The sequence below is a fragment of the Aegilops tauschii genome, chromosome 7, assembly GCF_002575655.3.
Source record: "Aegilops tauschii subsp. strangulata cultivar AL8/78 chromosome 7, Aet v6.0, whole genome shotgun sequence".
Classification (NCBI taxonomy): Eukaryota; Viridiplantae; Streptophyta; class Magnoliopsida; order Poales; family Poaceae; genus Aegilops; species Aegilops tauschii.
In genome coordinates this window covers 561827903-561855797 of record NC_053041.3, presented here as the reverse complement: position 1 = coordinate 561855797, position 27895 = coordinate 561827903, and the positions used below count along the sequence as shown (strand labels likewise).

General features: G+C 49.0%; 1 protein-coding gene and 1 long non-coding RNA gene across 2 annotated transcripts; one reads left to right on the top strand and one right to left on the bottom strand.

Moving 5' to 3' along the window:
- Window positions 1-54: 54 nt before the first annotated feature.
- Window positions 55-2214, bottom strand: LOC123495091 (uncharacterized). Its single transcript, XM_045231861.1, has one exon. It carries the CDS (start codon window positions 2193-2195, stop codon window positions 84-86), a length of 2112 nt encoding a protein of 703 aa, XP_045087796.1. The 5' UTR covers window positions 2196-2214; the 3' UTR covers window positions 55-83.
- Window positions 2215-23252: 21038 nt separating this feature from the next.
- On the top strand, window positions 23253-27609 carry LOC120968169 (uncharacterized). The gene is made up of 3 exons (XR_005762365.2): window positions 23253-25066; window positions 25149-26029; window positions 26612-27609. It is a non-coding gene; the product is annotated as an uncharacterized lncRNA (long non-coding RNA).
- Window positions 27610-27895: the final 286 nt, after the last annotated feature.

Genomic DNA, 27895 nt, shown 5'->3' with positions numbered 1-27895 from the left:
CCATACATAAGGCATGCACCGCGACTGCGACTAAGAAGAACATTCAAACATGGTCCAGAACACAAAATACAAATTTTAGTAACTTATACAAATATATTGATCTTGTTCTCAGGGGCTTTGCCTTCACCGTCATCTTGGCCTTCGGAAGGCTCCGGCTTCTGAAACCTGTCAGCGAATGTCTCCATCCCCATGATTGACAATAGGAACCAGACATGCGAGAGCGGCTCCATACCTTCACCCATGTTCTTGGCGTGCAAGTACCCCCTGCACCTACCGGCAGAGTAGCATAGCATCTCCACCCATACCCCCTGGATCACCTCCCATCTCTCCACTTCGCGCAGCTCCATCAACGCTTTCGCAAGCTTGCATGCCATGGGAACCAGAGATCCTACCATGTTGGCGTCGTCTAACAAGGGAGGCTGTCGCGCCTGCGCCCATGAAAGAATTCCCTGTGCGAGAGCTGTTTCGTCGTCCAGCTCATGCTCGCCTCCTAGCAAGAGCTCGACATCCTCACATGCGACGGTGAAGGTGCCGATCCTAGACCCAGGCATAAGCATCTCTGGACGAAGGAAGAGCAGGTAAGCCATGTAGTTGGATATCACCCTGCTTCGGACGGCGCAGGCTTGGCCGAGAGGGGTTGCGCTTTGGTGGTGAAAGCAGAGGTCTGTGGCGATGTGCCAGATGAGGATGCTTCTATCGAATGACATGTTCAAGCTCCATCGCAGATGACGTCGATTCCTTAGCGCCCACTGGCCTCTGCGGCTGTTGAATCTCCTATAGCTGGCATCATCATGGATATATCCTTTCCAACCATCCCTGATATATCCATGAATCAACTCTGTAACCTGGAGTAAGGATGATCTTAGTGCTTGTTGTGTATAACAATGCATGTTAACATAGTCTTTGCACCACACAAGTGTGGCAAGCTTCATCAAAATAGTGGGCCTCTTCTTACGAGCACAGAATGACAAGAGGTTATACTGGGGCACATTGTCTGCTAATGGTGCGACGACGAAGAGAGTACCGAGGAAGACCGATAGGAAATCAAGCAGAGCGGTACACCAAAATAAGATGGAAGTTGCCTTGACATCTGTTTGGTTGTAGTCCTTGTATTTGTGGTTTGTGGAGAAGAGGATGGCGGAAGCCAAGGTCAGGAATGGAAGACAGAGGCGCAGACAGCAGACATCCATACCGGTGATAAAAAATAGTTTTGTGTAGAGGTAGACAAACATCTGGTTAAGATTGTTTATCGACATCTTATTTGCATTCTTGTAATCAAGACACATTGAAAGATGTAGGTTTTTTATCCGACTAGAGTATGGGGGAGATATGTCTACTAGTGACCTGTAGAAATTTACGTTCAATGATGATTTGTCGAGGATTTCTGCTTGCTTTTGATCACTGGCCAATTCTGGTAAATTCTTGATTGCTTCTTGCACAAATTCTTCAAGCGGGATGTCCTTCTCTTCGGCTTCTTCTCTAGTTTTGTTTGTACCAAAATACCAATCCCATGTGCAACCGCATAACATTTTCCAGCAGAATGTGATTCTTTGGTCCTTTCTCGTGGACCTGGAGAAAGCGTCGACCATGTTACTGATACTGGCGTTCCTCAGAGCCAATGGCTTCTGGATGGATCTGAAGATCCCAACGACGAACAACAAGATCGCGGCTTGCAGTAGCCTTTTCTCCCCGCCAGAGCCGGAGCCGGAGCCGGACCAGGACTTGCAGAAGACGTAGAGGGCGACCACGACTTGGGACACCGCGGTGACGGTGTTCCGCATCCACAGCTCGTTGTCTTCGATGCTGTAGGCAGTCATCATGTGCTGCCCGCCGAGGTGGATGAGGAGGACAGGCGCCCACAGCACTTCCAGGCCGGCGGCGAGCCGCTCCTGCTGCTGCTTGTGGCGGTTGAAGAGGGTGGCGAGGGCGTAGATCGCCAGCGCATCTCCGCCCAGATATGCGAGCCAGATGAAGAGCCTGAGCCAGGATGGAAGAGCACACCTGCGCATCATGGAGGAGAAGAAGAGCATGTACTGGACGAAGAGGCTGCCCAGCACCAAAATGCGCAGCTGCCACTCGTCCCACCACTCCACGGCGCCTGATAGACCCATCCTTAGCCGGCGCCGGCGCCGGCCCCGCTCCTCCCTCCCTCTCCTCTCTCTTGCTGGCTGGCGACGGTGTAGGTAGGTACGCATGTAAAATGTTCACCTTCTCCTCTATCGTTTCCCGTCGATACAAGAGAAGAGATGCATGCGCTCGCACGAATAAAGAGGTTTTTTTGTTCCTTGCGTGCTCGTCATAGTTTCCCTGGTATGCAAACATGCTCGATGGTGATGTTCGTACGCAGATCTTCAGTTCTTTTGTGCTCTTTTGAGGATTCCTGTCCCTTGAGCGACTGCTTTTTCACCTTCTACGTATCCCTTGCTTGCTCGCGCAGGCCACTAAATTGTTTACTCACTTAAAGCAACTCCAACGCGCCGGCCCATTTCGTCCGCGCATGTCCGTCTGTATACAAACAAATAGAAAAATCGGCCCAATGCGCTGATCTAAACGGACGCATGTCCGCCTTTCGTCCGTCGGATGACCCATCCCAGCCCAAATTCAGGTCTCGTTTGCATCAGCGCGGACACGAGGCGGACGCGCGCGACGCCCGCCTACTCCTCCCCTGGCCCGACAGTCGATGGCACATAGGCCATTCTCTTCCTTCCATCGATAGCCAGCACCTGGTCGCCCCACCCCGTTGCCACCGCCGCCCAGTTCCTGTGCCCTCGCTAGCCTTCCGCACCCACATACCTCCCCCGCAGCACGCCACCTTCCAACGTCTCCGCCATCACCGCCTCGCCGTCGGGCCGTCGCAGCTCCTCCACCCCCCCCCCCCCGACACGTCGCCGCCAGCATCACCTCGCCCCCGCGCCCCCGGCCACTTCGACGACCAGGGGCGGGCCCAGAAATTAAAGACTTTGTATTCATATTTTGGATTTCTTTTGGGAAGCCTATAGCCTTCCTTTTTGGAGCGTATAACCGATTATAGTATTATATTGTACTTGTTCTAAACTATATAAATGATATTGCACAATATATTATATTCATCAAAATTGATCATAACTTGGCATTGTTCAACATATAGAAGTACAAATTGTTGAACATATTGTGGAAAAATCTAAGATATATAGTGGACAGAAAATAGAAAATGACAATAAACCTTACAAATTACAGGAGTACTATTCTTTATAGATAATGTTCACTGTAGCAAATTCAAAATTTATAAACATTCTCACATTACAAATTTAAACAGAAAATTGCAAATTCTCATATCTAAATAATTCACAATGTGCTGCAAACAAGTTTTAATTTCACTATAATTAAATAGGCAGACAAGTGTTAAAACTAACTTACTTTTGTCTGTTGTACTGTAGTGCAGCCTGCTTAATAGCATGAGGAGAAAACTGTGCTCCTGCCTGCAGCGATAGACCCATTCAATTGGACTAAAAAAATAAGAATTAAATCCTCACTCCTGAAATTGGGAGTTCTCCTCTCATGCCAATTCTTATTTCTTAGTCCAATTAGCAATTAGCAATTATACCTGAATCTGTGGGTTGTGGCTTTGAAACTGAACCAATTTTTCGCGAATACGCAAAGCTTGCGTATCATTTCATTAATAGAAGAAGAAGAACGAGTACAGGGGGTACAACACATGACACGAATGCAGACAGGCGTGAACATGGTGCCCGGAGCAGAGAGACAAGGGATGCTCTGCCCAAACAGAGGGGACATCACAGCTAAACCTACCAAACCCGAGCCAAGAACGACGATGCCAAACCAACGAGAACTCCAACACCGTGCGAGTCGAGGACACCATGAGTGAGCAAGATAGTGCCTTCAAGAAGGAAGACAACACCGAGACTCCGTCACTATCCGGTCCGGGTGACCCGGACCTAGGGTTTTCCCTGAGCTCGAAGAGGGGCGCGGCTAAAAGCCTTGGCAGCGCCTTCAAGAAGGAAAACAACACCCGCGGGCGCCATCGCTGCCAGCACCGGCGAACCGAGCGGGGATCTCTCCCTGGCCTGAAGCTGAGCAATCCCATAGCCGCCGAATCAGGGATCGCAGGTGGGGAGGCCAAAGATGGTCGGAACCGCTAAGTCAGGGGGGTTGGCGGGGCTGCACCCGCCGCCGGAGGTGGCACCGCCTCCGAACCATGCGCTTGGATGTGGCAAAAGAGCGGGCTTTGAGGCGTACAGGGTAGGGCGGGCGACGAGGCGAACCACACGGGGGTCTTGGCGCAACGGCGTCTAGCAACGCCGGCAAGCAAGGACTGGAGAGATGCAGATCCGAGCTGCCGTGGCCGTAACCGTCGGGACGTCAGCGAGCCAGGGAAGCCGGAAGGGGCGTAGCTACCTGGTCGCCGGGGACGGAGCTGCCCGGTGGAGGACGCCGGTAGCGAAGGACACCGGAGAGACGCGGGCCTGCAGCCGCCGGGGCCGGAGCAGCGCCAGCAAGGACCCGCTGCGAGGGGCCCCGAGCTAGCCACAACCACGGACGCATCACTGCCTCCACAGGAGTCGTCACCGAGCACGGGTGGAGGGAGGGCCGCCGGAAACGAGGGGCCGCCTGCACGGGAGGCAGGCCGCGAGCGCCCCGCGACCGGCCGCGCCGCCAGCAGGCAGGGTCAAGCAGCGGCTGGTGGGGGGGAGGGGCCCGAGATTCGCCGAGAGGATCGCCGGGTCAGGAGCGGAGGGGATGGAGGCGCGTGGTGAGGAGTCCGCGGCGGACGATGAAGACGGGGGGAGGGGTCCGCCGCTGGCCGGAGACTGAACCAATGCCTGCTGGCTGCTGCCCGCTGCTGGATCAGAACCAGGGTAAGCGGGGGATGGATTCGTCAAGCCGTCCAGGCCGCCGTGCGCACGTCCGATCGCCGAGCAGACGATGGCAACCGCCGTGGCCGCCTGGCGGCTCACCGCTCGCGTGGGGAGAGAACAGGGTAAGGAAGGTGCCGGTTTGTCTCCGTTTGACCTGATCGATAGATTTTTTTTGAGGGGCGATGGTCGACAGATTTTTTTATTTTTTTCTTAGCAATGGTCGACAGATCGATGGTCTGCGTGTGTGCGTGCGCTACAGCAACTTGGGCCAATGGGCCAAGTCCAGGAGTCGAGGAGATTTTGGGTTGAAGTACTTAACTAGCAAGTTCATTTAGCAAGACCCCTCTAGGGTTCCTAGGGTTCCACCTATCCTCCGGCGCCGCCGCACCGGAGTCCACGTAAAATCTCACCGGAGGACCGGACTGACCCGGCCGCGGGTGAGATCTACTTCGCCCGTCACGCGCAGTCGTGTGCATGGCGGATCCAACGCAACAGGTGCAAGGGCGCAAGGAGGAAGAGATCGCGGCGGAAGCTTTGGCGGCAGCAGGAAGGCCGAGCGGACCGGGAGGAACGAAGGAGGGGGTTACGGATGAGAATAGGAGTAGGGATGGGTTTGTTCACAGTTCGCAGGACGTGCGGAACCAATTCGGAGGAGATGAAGAGGAGTATGGAGATTACCATGGGCCTGAACCTGATTTGGAGGATCAATTTGCAGGGATGAAGCTCCATGGAAGGGAGGAGGAAGAGCTAGATTTCTCAGCGGAAGTTGATGATCTGATTAAGGATGTACGTTGCACTACAAGAAATATGTTAATCCGTGACGGATTTCGGGTGACGTTCTTGAAAACAGTCATGGAAACGTCATGGACCAGCAAGATGCGGACGACCCCCAAAATGGCAGCCCCGGGATGACGGACATTGAGGGATCGTCACAGAAACCGTCACGTATCGACCAGCTACCTCCCTTTTTTATTTCTTTATATGACATATGAACCGTCATGGATGGCTTCTGCTGATGTGTCGGTTGTGCCCACTTATCTAGCCCACTTGTCAGTCAGTCATTCAACGATTTATAGAAACTGGGAAGAAAAGGGCGCGCCTGAAGTTTGACAGAGGGCGCGGAGATGCAAAAAATTTAAGTGGCCAACGCGCCAGGGTGGGAAAATTTCGAGCCAGCTCATTTAGCTCCACAGTCCACACACACACCTGTTAGAGTTGTGTCGAATATTGTGTACAAGGTAGGTTACAGTTGGACTTGTAGTAGTATTGTGTTTAGATAGGATATGGAGTTGTGTCCTAGTAGAACACTTGTATCCTAGGCCTCTCATATATAGCAGGGGTAGACACACGATGTAACCTATGCCAGCATAATAGCACAGGCGCGCAAGGGGGAGCCGGCGCGTGTGCCGGCGCCCGGGTGGCCAGTGTGCGGTATTGTGACGGTGTCACGGGGAGGAGCGCCCGTAGTCAGGCCCCGGGGATGTAACCATATCAGTGAACCTCGTTAACAAATCTCGGTGTCGTGCTCGTGTGATTGCTTGGTCCTCGGATGATCGACGGTATGCATCGGATTTATACTAACAAGTGGTATCAGAGCAAGGTTCGAAAAGGCCGTCGATGTTGATCTAGAGGATGGATTGTCGTCAGTTTGGATGCGAAGACGGTATGCGAAGAAATCAGTATCGATGTCAAGGACGACCGATTGGGAATTCTTATGCGAAAGCCGTCGGGTTACTGCGATGTGCGATCAGACGAGATTGAAAAGAGAAATCGGTACAACGCGATGTGTTTCTCGGCGAGATCGGATTTCTAATGAAGAGCGCGTGCGATCGCGGCACGTAACACGGACATAGCTCGGAAGGTGGGCCAGCAGCTGGAAGCAGCAAGGCGGCAGCGGTACATGGACGCCAGGGGATACACTAGGCGGAGCGGTGCACGTGCAGACCAGCGTGATGACCTGATGGGCTGTGCTGGCCGAACCAGGGCGGGGCGCACGGCTGGATGACATGCAGGCCGTTGTCAGCGGCCCGCGCAGGTGGAGCTTGGAGCTGAGCTGAGATTTGTTTTGGGCCAAAATAGAGGACCGAGTCCTCATGGACATAGCACAGAGGACGCAGATCAATCAGGAAGGGAAATTCCATCAAGAGATACACATCCATCGAGAGCAAGGGTTGAGGCAATAGAAACAGCCAGCATCGGGAGCTGAGCCAAGGGAGATCACGTAAAGGTCAAAGTTTTGGTTGGAATGGCTATTAGTGTGCGGAGTTTCTGTTCGTGTACTTGGGGCATTACGTTTAAAGCTCGCATAATTTTTCGCGGGTCAGCTATACAAAGAACTATGGCATCAATGGGTATCAGGTTTGAGGTGGAGAAGTTCACGGAACTGAAACCTTGGGTTATGGCAGACACGGATGAAAGATTTGTTGGCCAACAAGGATGCTTGATGGTGTGGCGGGAAGTCATGTCAGCTAAGATGGAATTATCAGGTGATGGATGGAAATTCACGAAGATGATTTGGGAGCCTTGAGTGTGTCGTGCAGCCGAATAAAATCGGCTTGGTCGGACAAGCTAGTATGACGGATCGACGCAAGTCGGTTGTACAGAAGACGGTGGTGGGATCGGCGACGACGACGTAGGAGTGTGATGCTGATGGTGACCGACTTCTGGGGCGTGGAAACACGTGGCACAGGCCCGAGGGTTTGTGTGGCTTCGACAAGACTATGGCGCGGGGTTGATTCAAGACGGTGCGCACATGAGAGCTTGAAGTCGACGGGGCGCGAGGGTGGATTGATCATCTACCATGGAATCTTGTTGAAGGTGGAGCTGGATTGAGGGGCTACGGCGTAAGAGCTCAGAGAGTCGAAGCCTATTCAGCGGGAAAAAGCGAGGGACACGTTGTTCGGACTGGAGCCCAGTGGTCTGATGGAAGCGTGGAACTCGTCATCGGTCGGTGATGATCGGTGGTACTCTGCAGTGGGGGTTGAGTGGTGTGGTTTCGCAACCCTTGAAACTCGACCGGGACAACGGAGGCTCGACGCGGTAATAGCGGCGAGGCGTGCGGTATGCACGGGACATGGAGACGGGCCAGGGCTCTGGTGGTCATACATGTGGTGAGACAACTGCGAATTTGACTCGGGATGACTACAAACAACGGTGAAATTCCTTCAAATTTTAGACAGGCGGTCAAGAAAGGAGCGGTGATGTTGACTTCAGGTAACTCTTATGTGTGACACCCAATATGTGAGTTGTTCACTTTCACGCAGGTCAGTGATCAGTGTGTGATGGCTTTGGACTGATACTCTGGAAGTTGGGAGCGCAAACTAGAGTAACAAGGAACTTAATTTTGCTCGAGTGTTGACTGTGGTCAAGAAAAGAAGGGACTACAAGTTGCAGGTGGAGTCATATGGAGTCTTTGGAGTAGCAGCGGTACTCATGGGATAAACTCAAGTCCAATGTACATGGAAGTTTGACGCATTGACGAATTCAAGGTGGTGGAGAATATTCGCCAAGGTGGAGTTTGTTAGAGTTGTGTCGAATATTGTGTACAAGGTAGGTTACAGTTGGACTTGTAGTAGTATTGTGTTTAGATAGGATATGGAGTTGTGTCCTAGTAGAACACTTGTATCCTAGGCCTCTCATATATAGCAGGGGTAGACACACGATGTAACCTATGCCAGCATAATAGCACAGGCGCGCAAGGGGGAGCCGGCGGCGTGTGCCGGCGCCCGGGTGGCCGGTGTGCGGTATTGTGACGGTGTCACGGGGAGGAGCACCCGTAGTCAGGCCCCGGGGATGTAGCCATATCGGTGAACCTCGTTAACAAATCTCGGTGTCGTGCTCGTGTGATTGCTTGGTCCTCGGATGATCGACGGTATGCCTCGGATTTATACTAACAACACCAAACCCTAATTCCTCATTCTCCTCTCCCGTCCCCTCGGCCGCCACCACTCCACCAGTCTTCCTCCGCCCGCTCCACGCCGGCGCCGCCGCAGAACAGGCCTTACCTGTACCGATCCATCGATGCCCTCTCCTCCCCTCTACATGCGTTGCCCCCTCCCCATCTTTCCCACCGCCACAGCCACCAGCCCGTAGCCCCCACCCCTATTCAAGATCACGTCCTCGAGCTGCGGCGACAGTGGTGGTGGTGGGTCCGACTGTTGTGGCTGGACGATGGTCGACACCGTCCACTACCTCCCGGCGCAGATCAGTCCGCCTGCCTAGGTCACAGTCAAGCAGTGCACGTGCAGCGATGATTCCCATGATGCGCTGGCCATCTGAACCAGATCGACGCCGATGAGAAGTCTCTAATGTCCCGTGCGGCGGCCACGGGTCCATCTTCAGTCGGCGGCCAGGTATGGTGAGGTACACATGGCGCTGATAGATGAAGTGTACAGGGGCACCGCTGCCATGGAGCTGGCCACTGGCTTCTGCATGCCGTGCTGCTGTGATGGGCGCTGCCTCCTCTACTTTGCCAGGGCCCTCCTGCTCTACGTTTATGTGCTGCTCCTCGTCATCATCTCCATGGGTGGGCTCGTCCCTGTAAGCCCTGATCTTACCTACGGCGGGGTTAGTCGATCGGTAGGCGGTTCATTTGTATTCGATCAAACAGGATATTGGGTCGGGCTAGACAGAAATAAGTGGGCCGAAACATTATTGGGTTGATGGCCATGCCAGCACCACATAGATGCCACATCAGACCCATGCTGGCGCCACGCAGGTGCCATGTCAGTACCATGTTGTTGCCACATCATGTCAATCCTTGACGGATTAGTCCGTCACAGAGACCCGGGCCTGGGGCGGGCTTGTGCACAAATCGGTGACGGTCAGGAACTGTGATGATGGTGCAGTTGTCAAATTATGACGCGATGTACATGACGGATTCTAAATTCGTCACAGGCATCCCTCCATGACGGTAATCCACTGTTCTGTGACAGATTGAACCAGTCATGGATTAGCAAGATTCTTGTAGTGTTGGCTTGCCCTGTTCCGTGTCCATACTACGAAACCCTTTAGCCACGCTGCGCTCTTGTCACAGATGCGTAATGCATGGTCGGCGGCTCAAGGGGTGACGTTCAACATCAAGGGACCCAATTTGTTTGTGGTGCAATGCCATTGTCTAGGTGATTGGAGGAGGATTATGGATGGAGGGCCATGGCTGTTTAGGAGGGCACCGGTGGTGATCCAGGAGTATGATGGTTTTTCAGATGTCAAAGGTTATAGACTCAATAAAATTCCGGTATGGGCAAGGGTGAAGGGGCTGCCGGATGGTCTCACGAGAAGGAAAGAGTTAGTGGAGAAAGTTGCAGCTAAAGTAGGTGACCCACCTTTCACCGTGATAATGAATGAGGGGAGAATCAACCCAGCTAGTACCCTCCGGGTGAGGGTTTATGTGGATGTCAATAGTCCGCTTGTCCGTTTTGTTCCAATAACCTTGAAGGAGTATAAAAGATACAGTGTTTATTATGAGAAGCTACCGGACTTTTGCTTTGCGTGTGGTAAGATGGGTCATGTTGCAGACGAGTGTGGTGATGGGATTCATGGCCCAAACTCCTTTGAGTGGGGTGAGTGGCTGCTGTGGGAGCCTGGAGTGCCTACAGCCCAAGGTGTAGGAGGCCGAGGTAGAGGAGATGGAGGTAGTAGGCGAAGAGGTTGGGATGCAGGCAGGGAGACTGAAGAGGTAGAGGAGGGAGAGGCCCGATGGGCGGAAGGGGGAGAGGGGATCCCGGAGCAGGGGTGCAGCAAGCTGGAACGCAGCATATATGGATGTGGAGGGTCAGGGAGACGGTGTAGGAGGTTTAGGGGAAAGGGGAGCGAGGAAGAGGCTGGTTGAGGCGGATGGAACCCTAAACGTCCGGGGGCAACAGCTCAATCATTTGGCTGGACGGGTAGCTGGTACTGTCATGATGATCGAAGGGGGATCTCAAGCGGCAAGCACAAGTGATGTGATCTCCACCCCGGAGAAGGACCCAATTGTGAAGAGAAGGCTTCAGGATGGAGAAGAAGGTGTTTTAGTGGATCAAACAAGAGAGGCGGCCTCCCTCGAGGAGGGCCGCCGGGCCTGATGAAGACATTGTGCTGGAACTGTCGCGGAATTGGTGACCCCGCGACAGTTAGGGAGCTCCGCGATCTCGTGGAGGCGTGTGCGCCGTCGATCCTTTGCATTGTTGAAACTCAACTTGTGAAGGCCCGAGTGGAGGGATTGGCTGTTACTTTAGGTTTTTTAGGATGTTTTGCAGTTCCAAGTAACGGTCGTAGTGGTGGTTTATGTTTTTTTGGAAAGATCATGTTAATCTCGCAATAAAGAACTTTTCGCAGTACCACATAGACTCATGGATTTCACAACCATGTGCTGATGATTGGCGTTTATCATGCTTTTATGGTGAAGCCAACAGAAGTCTGAGGCATAACACATGGGAGACGATGAAGAGATTACGAGGGGAAAGTACACTTCCTTGGGTGTGCATTGGAGACTTTAACGAGGTGTTGCGCCCGGAGGAGCACATGGGTACTAGCACTCGAGACAGTGGTCAGATCGCAGGCTTCGGAGAGGCTGTGGATGTGTGTGAGCTTGCTGATTTAGGCTACAAAGGCCTTGATTGGACGTGGGAAAAGAGAGTCAGGGGAGGCGAGTTCTGTAGGGTGCGACTAGATCATGCGCTGGCTAGTCCTAGTTGGTCGGCGCTGTTCCCTTTTGCATCTCTTGAGCACCTAACAGCAGCCAATTCAGATCACTGTCCCATTCTGCTTAATACAGAGCTGGAGGCAACAAGTATGAGGCACGCTCTAAAAAACCCTTTCGATATGAGTGTATGTGGGAAACAAAGGAAGATTTTCATCAAGTAGTGGAGGAAGTCTGGAACCGTAATCAACCTTCTCTTTCAGTTTCGGACCTAGCTGCCAAGCTCAGTTCAGTTTCTGTAGCGCTAGCTCAGTGGGGACGCAGGTCGTTTGGATCAGTCCGGCAGGAGCTTCGTTCGTTGCGACATCAGCTAGCTACCCTACGGGCAGTCCTGGGTCGGGTAGGCCCAAGTGAGGAGGAGAAGCGAGTCCAAGATCGTATGATCGAAGTTTCTCTGGCGGAGGAGATCATGATGAGGCAGAGATCACGAATAAAATGGCTCGCTGAAGGGGATAAGAATACTGAATTTTTTCAGAAAAAAGCAAGTGCCCACAGGGCAAAAAACAAGATAACTCAGCTACAAAGAAACGATGGTACAATCAGCACTGATCCGGAGGAGCTGGCACGCATGGCTACTGAGTTTTACTCTAATCTCTATACTTCGGAAGGTACAATTGGTATGGAGGAAGTGCTCTCCCATATACCATCAAGGGTAGATGCTGACATGAATACACGCCTGAATAAGCCGTATAGCAAAGAGGAGGTCAAAGAAGTGCTATTCCAAATGTTTCCTAGAATAGCTCCGGGACCTGATGGATTCCCGGCGCACTTCTTTCAAAGGCATTGGGATTTATGTGGTGAAGCGATTACGGGTATGATCATAAGAGTGCTCGATGGAGTTGACTCACTGGAGGATATCAATCGTACGTTCATTGTTATGATTCCGAAAGTTGCTAGTCCAAAAATCTTAGGACAATTTCGGCCAATAAGCCTTTGTAATGTAATCTACAAGATTGCATCAAAGGTCTTCGCCAATAGGCTGAAAATGATTCTTCTAGAGGTGATTTCAGAAGAGCAGTCAGCATTCGTTCCTGGACGTCTCATCACGGATAATTTTATAACTGCCTATGAGAGTTTACACTATATGAAAACGAGAAGAGTAAAGAGTAACCGGTATTGTGCGCTAAAACTGGATATGATGAAAGCATATGATCGACTGGAATGGCCATACTTGAAGGCGGTCATGACGAAGTTGGGTATTAGCCCGAGGTTCATTGATACTATTATGAGGTGCGTGTCGTCGGTGTCTTTTTCGGTGCTTTTTAATGGAGGTGTGTTGGATGATTTCAGGCCTTCTTGTGGAGTTAGGCAAGGGGATCCAATATCCCCCTATCTGTTCGTCATTGCAGCAGAGGGTCTATCTTGTTTGCTGAAAAATGGCATCCGCGGTATCAAGGTGGCACCGACGGCCCCGGAGGTCAATCATCTTCTGTTCGCAGATGACAGTTTACTGTTTTTCGAGGCATCAAATGACGAAGCAAGGAGAGTCTGCGACTTGCTGCAGGTTTATTGCAACGCCCCCGACCAAAGAATCAATGCTAACAAGAGCTCTATTTATTTCAGTAAGGGAGTTCCGGACAGCTTGAGAGGTGAGATCAAGGAGACCCTAGCAGTTCATACTGAATCTCTTTCGGAGAAATACTTGGGTCTTCCAACGGATGTTGGCAAATCCAAGGAGGGATGCTTTCGATATTTGAAGGATAGGATTTGGAAACATGTGCAAGGGTGGATGGAGAAGTGCCTCTCTGCAGGAGGAAAGGAGGTCTTAATTAAATCAGTTGCCCAATCAATACCAACATATTCGATGTCATGTTTCAAGCTGCCTCGTGGTCTTTGCAACCATATCAATGGGCTTCTGAGGAAATTTTGGTGGGGGAGTAAGAGGGGTGAAAGGAAGACAGCCTGGGTCTCCTGGAATACTATGACAAAACCAAAATATATGGGTGGAATGGGTTTCCGCGATATTGAGCTTTTTAACTTAGCTTTATTAGCTAGACAAGCTTGGAGGATATTACAAGATCCGGGTTCATTGAGTGCTCGTGTCTTGAAATCAAGGTACTTCCCGAAGGGAGAGTTCTTGGATGCGCCACTTGGACCAAACCCATCTCAGGTGTGGCGCTCAATCAGGGAAGGAAGAGAAGTTCTGTCCCTGGGCTTGATTAAGCGTATAGGTACGGGGGAAGACACTCAAATTTGGCAGCACAACAGGCTACCGAGGGATTTCAAGCTGAGACCGATCTGCTCTCGATCAGCTAACCCGCCCCTGTTGGTGTCTGATCTCATTAATCAGTCAGCCAGGACATGGAATAGGCAAGTATTAGAGGATCCCTTCATTGCACCAGACATAGATGTCATTCTGAATATTCCGCTTAGTACGAGAGTGCATGAAGACTTCTGGGCGTGGCACTATGATCGTAGGGGCTTATTCTCAGTACGTTCTACTTACAGAATGATCTCTGGAATTAAATTTCAGCGAGAAGACTGGTTGGAAAATCGAACAAGCAACTCAAACCAAACGGCAACGAAGAATGACTGGGTGGAAAACAGAGGTGCCATCAAAGGTCCGGGTTTTTGTGTGGCGTTTGGCCCAAACGTCTCTGCCGACGGGATCGACCAGACACGAGAGGAAGATGGCTACATCTCCAGTATGCGCGATATGCTCGGTGACCGAAGATACTTGGCGTCATTCTCTTCTCAACTGCTGGATGGCTCGGTGTGTCTGGTCTTTGGGAGATGAAGGTACTCTTGAGCATGTGATATCAAATCAATCTGAAGACGCAAGACAGTGGCTCTTTTGGCTGTTTGACACGCTACCTCGACATGACCTAGCCCGTGTGCTAATCACAATGTGGTCTATCTGGTGGGCTAGGAGGAAAGCCATCCATGATAATGAGTATCAGAGTCCCTTAACTACAATGAGTTTCATCAATCGCTACCTGCAGGACCTGGAGATCACCGCTGCTTCTTTACCGAAAGCTAACGCAGGAGCGCTTCCGCGCCGGGTGCGTCGGGGGTGGCTTCCACCGGCAGAAACAGAAGTGAAGATAAATTTGGATGGAGGTTTATCTCGCGGTGGAAACAGAGGTGCAGCAGCAGCTATTTGCAGAGACTGCAATGGAACCTTCCTTGGAGCATCAGCTGTTGTGTTCGATGGAATCTCTGACCCAGCCAGTTTGGAAGCGTGGGCATGCAATGAGGCTTTGGCCTTGGGCCAGGACTTGCATGTTCAGCGACTTCTAATCGCCTCTGATTGTGCCGAAGTAATCACCAATATGAGCCGAGACACAGCTGCAGTTTATGCGCCAATTCTGCATGAGATAGTTATTCGCAGAAGGAATTTTGAGCAGGTTGTCTTTCGTCATGAACCGAGGGAATGTATTAGTGAGGCTCATAGATTAGCTAAGGCCGCGTCGACTCTTGACGTGGGCCGCCATGTGTGGCTAGGGACTGTCCCGGACATTATTTGTATTCCAAACTCTTTGAACTTTGAATAAATCCCTAGTTACACCTCAAAAAAAAGCAAGACCCCTGATGCGCGTTTGGCGAGCCCCAAGGTGGGGTTCGCCCAGTGCAATGAGTCTCCTCTACTGGAACTGCCGCGGAATTGGCAAAGCCGCGACAGTTCGTGAGCTTCGCACTCTTGCGAGGCAGTTTGCCCCCTCGATCCTTTTTATTCTTGAAACACAATTAGAAGGTTCGAGGGTAGAACAGCTAGCGGAAGGTTTAGGTTTTAATAAAAGCTATGCAGTGAGTAGTTCTGGATGAAGTGGTGGTCTTTGTATCTTTTGGAATGATGAAATAAAAGTGGAAATAATTGGTTATTCGAGGTATCACGTTGATGCTCTAGTTGACAATATGGTGGATATTCAGGTCAGAGTCACTTTTGCCTATGGCGAGGCGCAGGTACCCAACAGGCAGAACACGTGGAATACCCTGAAAAACATAGCCGAGACGCATAATAGGCCATGGGCGGTTATTGGTGACTTTAACGAAGTTCTGAACCTTAGCGAACATGACGGCGTTGGAAGCCGAAGCCAAGCTCAGATTGATGGTTTTCGTGAGGCAGTCGACACTTGTGGATTGTCTGACATAGGGTACACGGGCACAACCTGGACATTCGAAAAAAAGGTTACTGGTGGCACCTACACCCGCGTACGGCTGGACAGATGTCTGGCTAATCCGAAATGGCTGATAGCGTTGCCGGCTTCTACACTGCATCACAAGACGATAGCCGGCTCCGACCATAGCCCGATCCTTCTCACGCTACGTAGCATGCATGCATGCAGGGCGGGTCCCAAGACATTTAAGTATGAGACCATGTGGGAGAGAGAGGAATCCCTCTTCACCACTGTAGTGGGCAGGTGGAGCATGCAGGATGGAGGGAGTGTGCAATCATTGCATGAAAAGCTGGGAGACTTGGCTGGTGACCTGTCGGCTTGGGATCGGCAAAGCTTTGGATCGGTTCGGCAGGAAATATCCCAGCTAAAAGTACAGCTACAGCTCCTGTGCGCCATTCCAGGTAGATCCGACCCCACCAGGGAAGAGACAAAAATCACTGACCGATTGGTGGAGCTCTTTCACCGCGAGGAAATGCTTTGGCGCCAAAGAGCGCGCGTGGAATGGCTAGTTCATGGTGACAAAAATACTTATTTCTTACACTTGCGGGCCAGCAGAAGGCGTCGTAAAAATCAAATCAAATCACTGCAAGATGAACAAGGACAAGTAATTGAGGATCCAGCCGGGATGGAGGAGTTGACAACGGCGTACTAAAAAAACTTGTATACGTCAGAAGGGGTGCAAAACATGGATGAAGTTCTGCGACATGTCCCAACCAAGGTAACATCTGATATGAATGTTCTCCTGAATGCTCCATATACCCATGAGGAGGTCAAGTGTGCCTTGTTTCAAATGTTCCCAACTAAGGCTCCTGGCCCGGATGGATACCCAGCTCACTTTTTCCAGCGTCACTGGGAGGTATGTGGAGAAGAGGTCACGAAAGTGGTGCTCAAAATTGTTGAGGGTAATGAGTCAGCAGCTTGCATCAATGATACCATCTTGGTCCTCATTCCCAAGGTAAAAAACCCCACACTCCTCAAACAGTTTAGGCCAATCAGTCTTTGCAATGTTCTCTATAAGATTGCGTCTAAGGTAATATCCAACCGACTCAAACAAATACTTCCAGATATTATCTCACCAGAGCAGTCAGCTTTTGTTCCTGGCAGATTAATTATAGATAATATCATAACGGCATATGAGTGCTTGCATTTCATGAAGAGGAATAAAGCCAAAAAACATCAGTCCTGCGCCCTCAAGTTATACATGATGAAGGCCTATGACAGAGTTGAATGGGCCTATCTCTGTGCAATAATGCTGAAGCTGGGTTTCACCCCTAGGTGGGTGGATATTGTTATGAGCATGGTATCTTCAGTGAAATTTTCTGTCTTGTTCAATGGTAAGAAGCTTGAGGAGTTCTGTCCTTCACGTGGTATCCGACAAGGGGACCCGATATCTCCATACTTGTTCTTGTTAGCAGCAGAGGGCCTGTCGTGTCTGTTAAAATCACAAAGAGACTCATCCAACTTAGGTGGGATCCAAGTGGCACCTTCGGCGCCACTAGTTAACCACCTACTATTCGCTAATGACAGCCTGTTGTTCTTCAAGGCAAACGGTGTGGGGGCTACCGAGGTGAACCAAGTGCTGGATATCTATTGCACTGCTACAGGTCAGCGGATAAATTTTGACAAGTCATCCATATTCTTCAGTAAAGGTGTCCCCGAAGTGGTCCGCGATGATATAAAGAACATTTTGAACGTCCCCAATGAAACTTTGAGTGAGGAATATTTAGGCATGCCCACAGATGTGGGAGCTTCAAAAAATGGTGCGTTCAAATATTTGAAGGACAGATTGTGGAATAAGATTAAACGTTGGGTTGAGAGGACTATGTCCTCTGCGGGCAAGGAGGTGTTGGTCAAAGCTGTGGCTCAAGCAATTCCAGTCTTTTCCATGCCTTGCTTCAAACTGCCAAGGGGTCTATGTGAGCATCTGAACATGTTGATCAGGAAGTTTTGGTGGGGGAGTAAGAACGGTCAACGCCAACCACACTGGGTCTCCTGGAATGCGATGACTCAACCAAAAAGTATGGGAGGTCTTGGCTTCAAAGATTTCGAGCTTTTTAATCTAGCTATGCTAGCTCGACAAGTTTGGCGTATGTTGCAGGATCCCACCTCCCTCAGCGCATGTATACTGGAGAGTATCTACTTCCCAAATTCAAGCATACTAGAAGCGTCACTCGGGAGTCATCCAAGTCAGATTTGGAGAGCTCTAGTTGAGGGACGCGATATTTTAAAGCTGGGTTTAATCAAGCGCATTGGTAACGGAGAGAGCACGGATATTTGGACGGAAAACTGGCTCCCCCGCCCGGAGATGATGAGACCATATGGATGTCTGGCAACTGCACCACCAGTCACAGTTTCGGAATTGATAGATCATGCAAATGCAACGTGGAACAGGCCAAAGATCAATGCTACGTTCCTTGCTTTTGACGCCAAGTTGAACCTCAGCATACCACTGCCTACGACACCCATGCAGGACTTCTGGTGTTGGGCTCACGAGCGTTCTGGTCAGTTTACGGTGCGACCAGCATACAATATGCTCGTGGCGACGATGCAGTGAAGAGAAGCCTGGTTGGATGGTGCCCCGGGATCCTCAACATCGCATGCAGATTCCATCTCCTGGAAGTCCCTTTGGAAGACGGAGGTGCCATCGAAGGTTCGCATGTTTCTGTGGAGACTTTCAAAACAGTCGCTGCCGACCGAAGACGTGAGGGCACACCGAAAAATGTCGACGACGAGCACTTGTGGATTATGCGGCGCTCCGGACTCCTGGCGCCACTCCCTGCTCGAGTGCACCGTCTCAAGATGCACTTGGGTGCTCGTGGATGAGGAGTTAGGCAGTGCTATTGTTGCTACAAGTGAGAACCGAGCCAAGAGTTGGCTCTTCAACTTGTTGGGATCCCTCTCGCACGAGCAGTTCACTCTGGTGGCAGTGACGCTATGGGCTGTTTGGACATCTAGGAGGAAAGCCATACATGAAGGAATATTTCAGACTCCACATGCGATATCGGCCTTCATAACGAGGTATATAAAAGATCTTGATGTGCTCAGAAAGCCCAAGAAACAAGGTCACGTGGCGACGTCGGGGAATGCAATGGCAGTACGACCAAGGGCACCCCCGGCAAACTATGCAAAGATACATGTAGATGCGGGCACTCGGTCGCAGAGAGGAGGCTCAGCCGTTGCAATATGCAGAGATAGCCAGGGTTCCTTCCTGGGCAGCTCAGCGCTCGTCATTGTAGGAGTCTGGGATGCATCAACTTTGGAAGCAATTGCGTGTCGCGAAGCCGTGGCATTGGCAGAAGATCTCAACCAACACAACTACATCGTGGCATCCGATTGCAAGCAAGTGGTTGAAGATCTAGCCAAGGGAAGCCAGGGAGAATACGGTGCCATAATCAGAAAGATTAGACATAGAGCACCACCCACTAGTAAATTACGTTTGAAGGACGTGAGGCTAATGTTGAAGCTCACAAGTTTGCTAAATATGCTTTGTCATTACTTCCAGGGCGTCATGTGTGGCTTGGCCAGCCACATGACCAAACTTGTATCCCACTCTTTGTGGACTTTGAGTAATAAAAGGCTTTTACCCCTAAACAAGCAAGTTCATTTAGCCTCTTAATCGATGGAAAGAAAATAGAGGTCTCAGCAAACAAGAACCGACACTAAACTACAGTAGTGATAAATTGGCGGAACCTTCTGATAAAATGACAGATTGGAAACCAACACCAACACGTCCAGAAAGTCTGAAGGATAAGGCTTCTCTCATCCAAAGAACGGTCCTGAAGGCGAAAGATACTCCAAAATATGTCATTGGATCTAGCTGCAACAATGAAGAGCGCCGTCTTGAAGAAATCACTTGCTGCTTCCTCCACCATGTTCTCCAGTTGTACAGTTTTTTTTCCTCATACATACACAGTATATTCACCTAAAAAAAGAACATACACAGTACATACATTATATATACCTAGTTTTTTGGCAAAAATAATGGGTATTCAACTGAATACCCTTGAATTGAGGTGGGCCCGCCCATGTCGACGACACCGCCACGCTCGTCTGACGCCGCCAGGCCAGCTACCTAGTCCATGGGAGGCGCGCCACTCTTCACCGGCCTGCTTCTTCGACGATGCCTGCAAGTTGTTCGACGGTTTGCCTACAAGGTACAAATGGACTCTGCCGACGAGTTTTTTTTCCACAATTTCATTTGCGGCTCGGATGATTCTTCATCCGACGATGAGGAGATTGTGGCTGCTGTGTTGGTCATCCATGACCACCTTAGTAGGCAGCGGCCGTTGTTCTGGGGCTCGATCCTAGGGCACACTCCAGCATTGAATCGTACCCGAGAGAGCGGCCATTTCCTTCTATGGAAGGACTATTTCGAGACCCAACCCGCCCTTCAAACATCACCTATTCTGACGTCATTTCCGTATGGCTAGGCATGTTTTCAACCGTATCCGTGTGGGGATGGTGGCATACGATAAGTATTTCGAATGCAAGGAGGGCGCACTTGTAAAGATTGGCTTCTCTTCTTATCAGATGAACTGCAGCTATACGGATGCTTGCATACGGAGTTCCCGGTGATCTCATTGATGAGTATGTCCCTATGAGCGAGTCCATATGCCTAAATTCCATGTATAGTTTCTGCAAGGCTGTGATAGCAGTGTTTGGCCCCGAGTACTTGAGAGAGTTAAATGCTACAGATACAGCCCACTTGTTGGCGAGGAATGCCAGCAGGGGCTTTCCGGGGATGCTTGGTAGCATAGATTGTATGCACTGGAAAGAACTGCTCTTCTGCTTGACAGGGGCAGTATAGGGGCCATGTCAAAGCTTGCGCCGTCATATTCGAATCTGTTGCTTCACAAGATCTCTGGCTTTGGTACTCTTTCTTCGGCATGGCCGGATCTCACAAATAATGTCAACGTGCTTCAACGCTCTCCGGTGTTTGCAAGGCTTGTCGAAGGCAACTGCCCGAAGGTCAATGTTAACATCAATGGCCAAAACTACAACAAATGATACTATCTAGTTGACGGTATCTATCCTCAGTGGACTACTCTGGTGAAGACAATCTCCAACCCTGTAGGAGAGAAGAGGAAGAGATTTTTCCAAGCGCAAGAGAGTGTCGGGAAGGATGTGGAGCGTGCCTTCGGTGTTCTGCAATCTTGATGGGACATTGTTCGGTATTCTGCTAGAACTTGGAGCACCAAGAAGTTGTGGGAGGTGATGACTGATTATGTGATCATGCATAATATTATGCGCCCGAAACGTATCTACGACCAAGGGTTTTAGTTTCAGGGTGACAATGTTGTACCTGAGCGTGGAGGACTAGAACGTTTGCACAGTTCGTCCAATTACATCCTCAAATGCGTGATTGGAAAACTCGCATTCAACTGTAAAATGATTTGGTTGAGTATATGTGGGCTCACGTTGGCAACCAATAGATGTATCTTTTTTAGATGTATTTGAGACAATTTATTTATTTTTGGCTTGTAAACTACTCCCTCCGTATCAAAATAAGTGTTTCAACTCTGTATTAACTTTAGTATAAAGATGGACTAAGATGAAGACATTTATTCTGGGATGGGAAGTATGATATATTTATTTGGCTTGTAAAGTATAATATATTTGTTTGGTTGTGAAACTACGTAAAATATTTGTATTTTGTTTGAAAAAACAAGGCAAGCCGACCACGAGGACAAAAATGGGTCTGCTTGTTGGCGCAAGGCCGACCCAAACGCAAAAAGGAAAAGGACGACGAGTGGGCGGACGGTTCAAAGAGACAAATAGCGGACAAAGTGCGCGTCCGTTTGTTGACCCCCCTAAACACATGGAGGGCTCAGATTATCCGATACCTCTTCGTTAGTAAAGGCATGATAGTCGTATTGGTAAAAGTAACCCGCACGCGCCCTACGTATACGTATGCTTACGTCCGTGTAGCGAGGCGGGTTTTATTCATCCGAAGTGGGTGGTGCGATTTGTTTTTTTACATGAGCGTCAGACTCGATTTGTTTTCTCACAAAGTAAAAAAAACCGCGCATGCAGAGTCGAACTAGCGACCTCGTCCTCAGGTGCGCATTACCAAATGTGAGACAGCCACTATTGCCGGCGTACACATTACGACACATTCTATGTGTTTTCTCTTTCATTGCGGGGCAGCCGTGAATTTCTTTTTAAATTTCCGTCTGCACCATGGCCATGATATTTGTGTTGCGTGGCACGCATGATGGTTCAAAACGACTGGACGACAATCACGGCTACATCCTTGGCGCGCTGCAAGTGCCGCTGCCGCCACACCTACCGCGCCACTTCCTGTTAGGATCTAGATCATGCTCATGGTATTTCTCTTACACAGCTACAGGTTGGGGATACACACGAGTCTCTCTCTCGATTACAGCTTACAGAGGAAGAAGGAAGGGGAAAGTAGGTGGATCCCGTGCCGGGTTCCTGATCCAAGCCCGGATGTCTGTTTCCCTGGCCTTTCCTTCCTTAAGTAGCGTTGGTACACGCGGGGCCCACATACTTGCGATTGGGCTGCAAGATCCGACGTGGACGACCGATGACGCGCCCCTCGCCCTGATTGGTGGATGCGGTTGGGTTGGCTGCCATGGCAGTGCTGTTAGCTACTTGGTTGGCTGCCATGGCAACATTCTGGGCGCTTGGTGTAGTAGCAGCATTCTGGGCGCTTGGTGTAGTAGCAGCAACTGGTTCGCTGACACTTCCGCTGCCGCATGACACCTCGCCCGCCCCGCCATTAAGTCGTTGCGTCGCGCCGCCTGGCCCCGCATTCCCACCGATGCGGCGCCTTCCAACCTCTTGTCGTCATAGCCCCCGTCTATAAAAAGCCGGGGCCGGCCAGCCATCAGACGTCGCCCCCTCCTCCTCCTCAGTCCATCGTCGCCCCGGTCCTCCCCCGTCGCCCCTTCTCTTCTCGATGGCTTGCTCCGGATCTGATAGTGGTGACAACTGATCTTGGCCATCGACTCTCTCGTGGCCGCAGGTGGAGTTGAGCCACTCCGGGTTGCTCGCTCCACCGTCGGCGCGGTTGCCGAAGGATTCACTACAAGAAAATTGAGATACTGTGACGAAAATCCTTGTGACGGTGGTTGACAACATCACAAAAGTATCTAATGTGTGATGTTCTGGAGACCGCATCACCGATTACTATATGTCAGTGACGGTTAATGTCACTGAATCATGTGAGCCGCTGAGTGCCACCTGGCTGTCATTTTTTATGACGTTTTGGTAATTTCCGTGATGAACCCACTACAGTCACGATTATTGCAAATGTGTGATACTCATTTTTTATCGTGTAACTACTAGCAATGGGACCCGTCGTAGCTGCTTCGGGTTATTGAGCAGTAGGACCACGTGTCAGTGTATTTTTATGGGTCCCGTGTCTCAATGGCTCAATGCATAGTTGGACCCGCCATAGTTTGTTCATAAGTTATTGAGGGCTGCAATTAGTTTGTTCAGTCTAATATACCAATCTAATATAAATAAGTAGTGAAAGCTTATTGGTGGTATTCATGAGACGATGAATATGGCGGTGCAGTTGTACATATATGGTGTCTAGAACGTGCTTCTTAATTTTTTTTAATCAGATTATACACACATGGTACGTGGCACATGTTTTTTTACTTTTTTATAGACTATACACTTTACATGGTACATGCCATAATTGCCATTTAATTTTTTGATCAGATTGTACACTTTATTCATGTACATTGTACTTGTCAAAACGACCTTTTTGTGTTAAAAAACTCCACTCTTTTTTTGACGTAAGCGTGTCAAAGCCACTAGTTTTTTTTTCAGGGAGAATCGATGTGCCCTCCCGCGCGCAGAGAATGAAAATTTCAATTTTTTTGGAGCGAAGCCCATTCTAGTTGTACACTGACCGACCCTAATCCTCGTTTTCCCATCTGGCGTCGTCCTCTTCCTTTCTTAATCCCGATCCAATCTTCCAATCCCCTCCGCCGCTCCTCTCCCAGGCTCCCACCCCCGTCCACCTCCGCCGCCCCCACCATCTACACAACAACCATCGCCATCGAGAGCCCGAAGAAAGCCACTGTTGCGCCGCCGCCGCTGCAGGCAGTCGGGCACGGCAGGAGGAGCCCTCCGTACGCCTGATCTTCCCGACGCTGTCGGGCCACTCGTCCATGGCGTGATCTCCGTTGCCGCGTTTCCTCCCCGATGCTGCACCCCAGAACGCGGCTGGCCCATCCAGCTCATTGACGCCCGCGTCACCAGGTCCTCCTCCAGCGTCCACTGCGGTGGGAGCAGAGGTGCAGCCCTGCCATGACGGACACCTCCTTCCCGCGCGCCCGCGCCTCCAGGCGTCTGCTCGTCATCGTCAGCCACCACGGTCAGCAAGGCCAACCTCCACGGCGACTGGATCGGCCACCACCGCCACGAGGACGACCATCCTCCATGGCCACCCCACTGCCCGCCTCACCATCGGATCCGTCGTCCAGGGCCTACACCCGCGCATGGTCGGCAGATGTATGGGTCGCCGGCCGCCTCTACAACGACGAGCACCGTGAATTTTATCTAGCTATTTCCCTTTTTTGTAGGATATCCAGTAAATTTTTGAAGTTTTGATCTACTGATGAACTAGGCGATGTGAAACTGATGAACTAATTTACTTACTATAAGTTAATGAACACTCAATTTCCATCAAAAAAATGAACACTCAATTCATACTGTTAGAATTTGTGTTATATAGATTTGGGGCACTTTTATGTGCATAGATGCTTGGCACTTTTGAGAAATATTACATCAGTTTGTTTGTGCAGCACATCAGTTTTACTATCAACACTTTGAGAAATATACAATTCTAGTGCAACCTGTATTTGCATTCTATAAGTTAGCTACTTTATCACATTCATGTGTGCATTGGCAAAGTACATATTCACATGTAAAATGGCTGTTTTGTTTATAGTCCAGTTCCAAACAAATTTAAGAGGAATTCATTTAGTTCGTGTTGATACCATAAGCTGCTACATATTTTGGCAGTTCATTCAGTTCCATTCCCTATCATCCTTTGCAGCTTCAGGTATTACATCTCAATGTTTTTCGCATGATTCTTTCCATATATTACTTTGATGTGCCTAATTTCTGGAGAGGCCTTTTTTTGCTAGTTGTTCATCTAAGCTTACTGCTGCCTGATGCATGAACTGTGGTTTCTAATCGGCAACAAGTAGTTGTACAATATTTGCATCATGTTTGAGAGTAAAGTTGATAAATCCATGTAGGCCAATTGATTTGCCATGCGGGTAGTGCTCTATTCCCTACTAATGCAGTGTGCTTGGTGTTAAATTAATGAGGTAAAACAGAAACTCGAGTTGCCTTGGTGCCATGTTGTTGCTGAACTTACGGACTTCTGCACTCAATAGGGAGCAGGTCTCCTAGCTAGCCACGGGAAGGTATACTTCACAGATCTGATTATTTTATATGGCCATGAATTGTTAATTGAACTTGTATCTAAGTTATGCTTTGCTGTTGAAGGAGCATGGCTGCCGGTGGTGTCCGGCGTGGACGAATTAACTCAGTCTGCTTCTATGCATTTTTTTTCCTTTTTGCAGTTGGCAGTGTTCTCAATAGAAAAGGCATGTGACTTTCTTAATAATTCTGGATACTAGTCATGTTTTGTTGACAAAGTAACCAAGTACTGAATTTATATTCTAACTAGCCAAGAGATATATGTTGCAAAGTTGGTTATGTAGTTATCTGTTCTCAGTTGGATTCATTAACTGATTAGCTGATTGCGGCCTTGTCCAAAACTGAGGTTATATCAGTTAAGTATGTTCGCTTCGAATCGGTTCATTTGATATTGTTGTGCATGTCGCTTGCAGTTTCTCTTCCCCAATACAAACTTTGTATGCCGTATTTTATTAGGCTACCATTATCAGCAAATTTAACTTTAAACAGCAACTTTAATCTTTATAGGGACCAATATCTTCTGTTACTAATATGTTAATATTCGTGTTCCAAATTCTAGCCCTTTGCTTGATGATGATGCAACTCATATTTTAAGAAGTAGGGATGGACAAAGGACCGAAACAACTGTTGATGCCTTCAAGAAGTCACGACAAGAGGAAACTAGCATATGCTCCTTGTTCTGATGATGACGAGGGCTATTCAGTTATGTTCAAGAGGAAAAAAATACTCATTTGTTGATCTAGTCCATGTTATCTATCGATGGTACATGTCGCATCAGGCTGCTATGTAGCTCGTGTTATTTTTCTCTCATGTGTTATGTGAAGTATGATCATGGGGTATGCCTCAAGATCTGGCAGGTCTGGGAGCTCTACTTCATCAACACAGATCTGAGTTCTCGAAGAAAGAATTGTACAGAAAGATAGAGATGCAAGAGATGCAAATGACAGGTAATTGTCTTGTTTCTTTTTGTATTATTATTGTTTCTTTTTGCTTGCTTTTGTGTGCACAGTGCACTCATGATAGTGAAAATGAAAACACAAATGTGTGCGAATAAGACATTCATCTTTAGTTCCTGTAGCGGAAGTTGCACTAAGGAGTGCTTTGCTATTTATGTATGGTATGATCCTTATCCAATCAGCCAAAGTGGCATAAAAAACAAATGCTTGTAATGAGAAATACATGCTTTGTTGCATGGTTTTTAATCCAGAAATCAAATATGATTTGTTCATTTGTTTATGTGTTGTCCTAGCATAGTTCCTTCTTTAAACATGGGTTGTTGACTTGACATCCTATTGGTGATGCTTCCTGTAATCAAGCTATGCATGTTTTTTAACATTATAAGTTCTTCTTGGGTTTATTGTTTCATTGGCCCATCGACGTGCTTGCCTTGACATTTAATAATGTACTTTTCTATTTCAAATTCATCATTTGATACATTGTAGGCTTCTTAGTGGTACTCTTGTACCCTTTTATCTTGTCTGTTTTCATCTCATTGCGATGCAACATTGTCGTGTTTTGTCTATTTATAGGCATCGGGAGGAGTTAGCCGCAAGACTTGAAGCACAAGAGAGAGCATTTGAAGAGATACAGAAGAAGCAACAAGACGAATTGGATGCCCTAAAGAAGAGCCATCAAGAGAACAATGAAGCCTGGGCAAAGAAGCAACAAGAGACGAATAATCTTATTAGTTTCCTCTTGAGGGCTCAAGCAACTCAGCAGTCCGAGTCCAAACCTGATGGTGCATGAAAGCCATCCTTCCGTGATGGAAAGATAGTTGCTGAATCATACATTGTGATCATTGGGACAACACATGTGGTCTCTAGTTAATTATTAGTTTTCATCTTTTTCTATTGTATGTGCCAAACTGAGTCAGTGTTATTTTTTACCGTCATTTTTGTTTAAAGAATGATTTAGTTGAGACGATTTCATATATAATATGATTTTTATTTCGTATCAACTTATGATGTGATTTGGCTCTTTAAATTGTTTATATAATCTTATGTGAATTAAATACTTACTGTGATATGCATTTGGAATATAGTGGATTTGATAATTCATCGTAATTTAAATTTGAAAGAAAGTAATTATATTTTGATGACTTCAACTTCATCCATAATAAAATTAGCTACGCTACTAGTGGGATAGCTGCTCGGGTGTTGACGTGGCATAAATTTAGTGACGTTGCTTTGTCACTAGACATGGTACAATATGGCATATTTTCTCCTAACATGTGACATTCATCGACCGTCATGGAAGTAGCAAGTCGATGACGTTCTATATAACGTCATCGAAGGTCCCCATTTCAATGACGTTTTATAGCTTGCGCCGTCACTACAAGTAATTTGTGACGGGGATTCCGTGACGATGCTCGTGACGCCCATAAAATGTCACTCGGGGGTAATTTGTGACGTTATTAGCTATTCGATGACATTTTTTTGCTCGTCATAGTAGGTCCGATCTCTTGTAGTATTGGCACATCACCACCGACAGATACGTGATGTTGGGGCCCGGCGCAACACCAGATCAGCTCCACTCCCACGCAAAAATGAACGAATTCTAATGCCGAGCACGTTGCAACACGTCCGGCCTATTTTTTAGGGGTTTTTCACCGAGAAAACCGTAGAAAATGCATAGAACTTGGCATGTGTGCTTGCCATTATGTTTCCATTGTGTGAAAAAATCTAGGTCCGTTTGCTGGACGTGAAAAAAAGTGCTTCGAGACTTGCCATACGGAATACCGAAAGGTCCAAGTTGTACATGGTGTGTTGGTGCCATGCATAAAATGACATAAAATTTTGCCAGCGGGTGGGCAT

Coding starts and splice junctions, on each gene's coding strand:
- LOC123495091 (XM_045231861.1), bottom strand. CDS start 2,195: ATGCGTACCTACCTACACCGTCGCCAGCCAGCAAGAGAGAGGAGAGGG.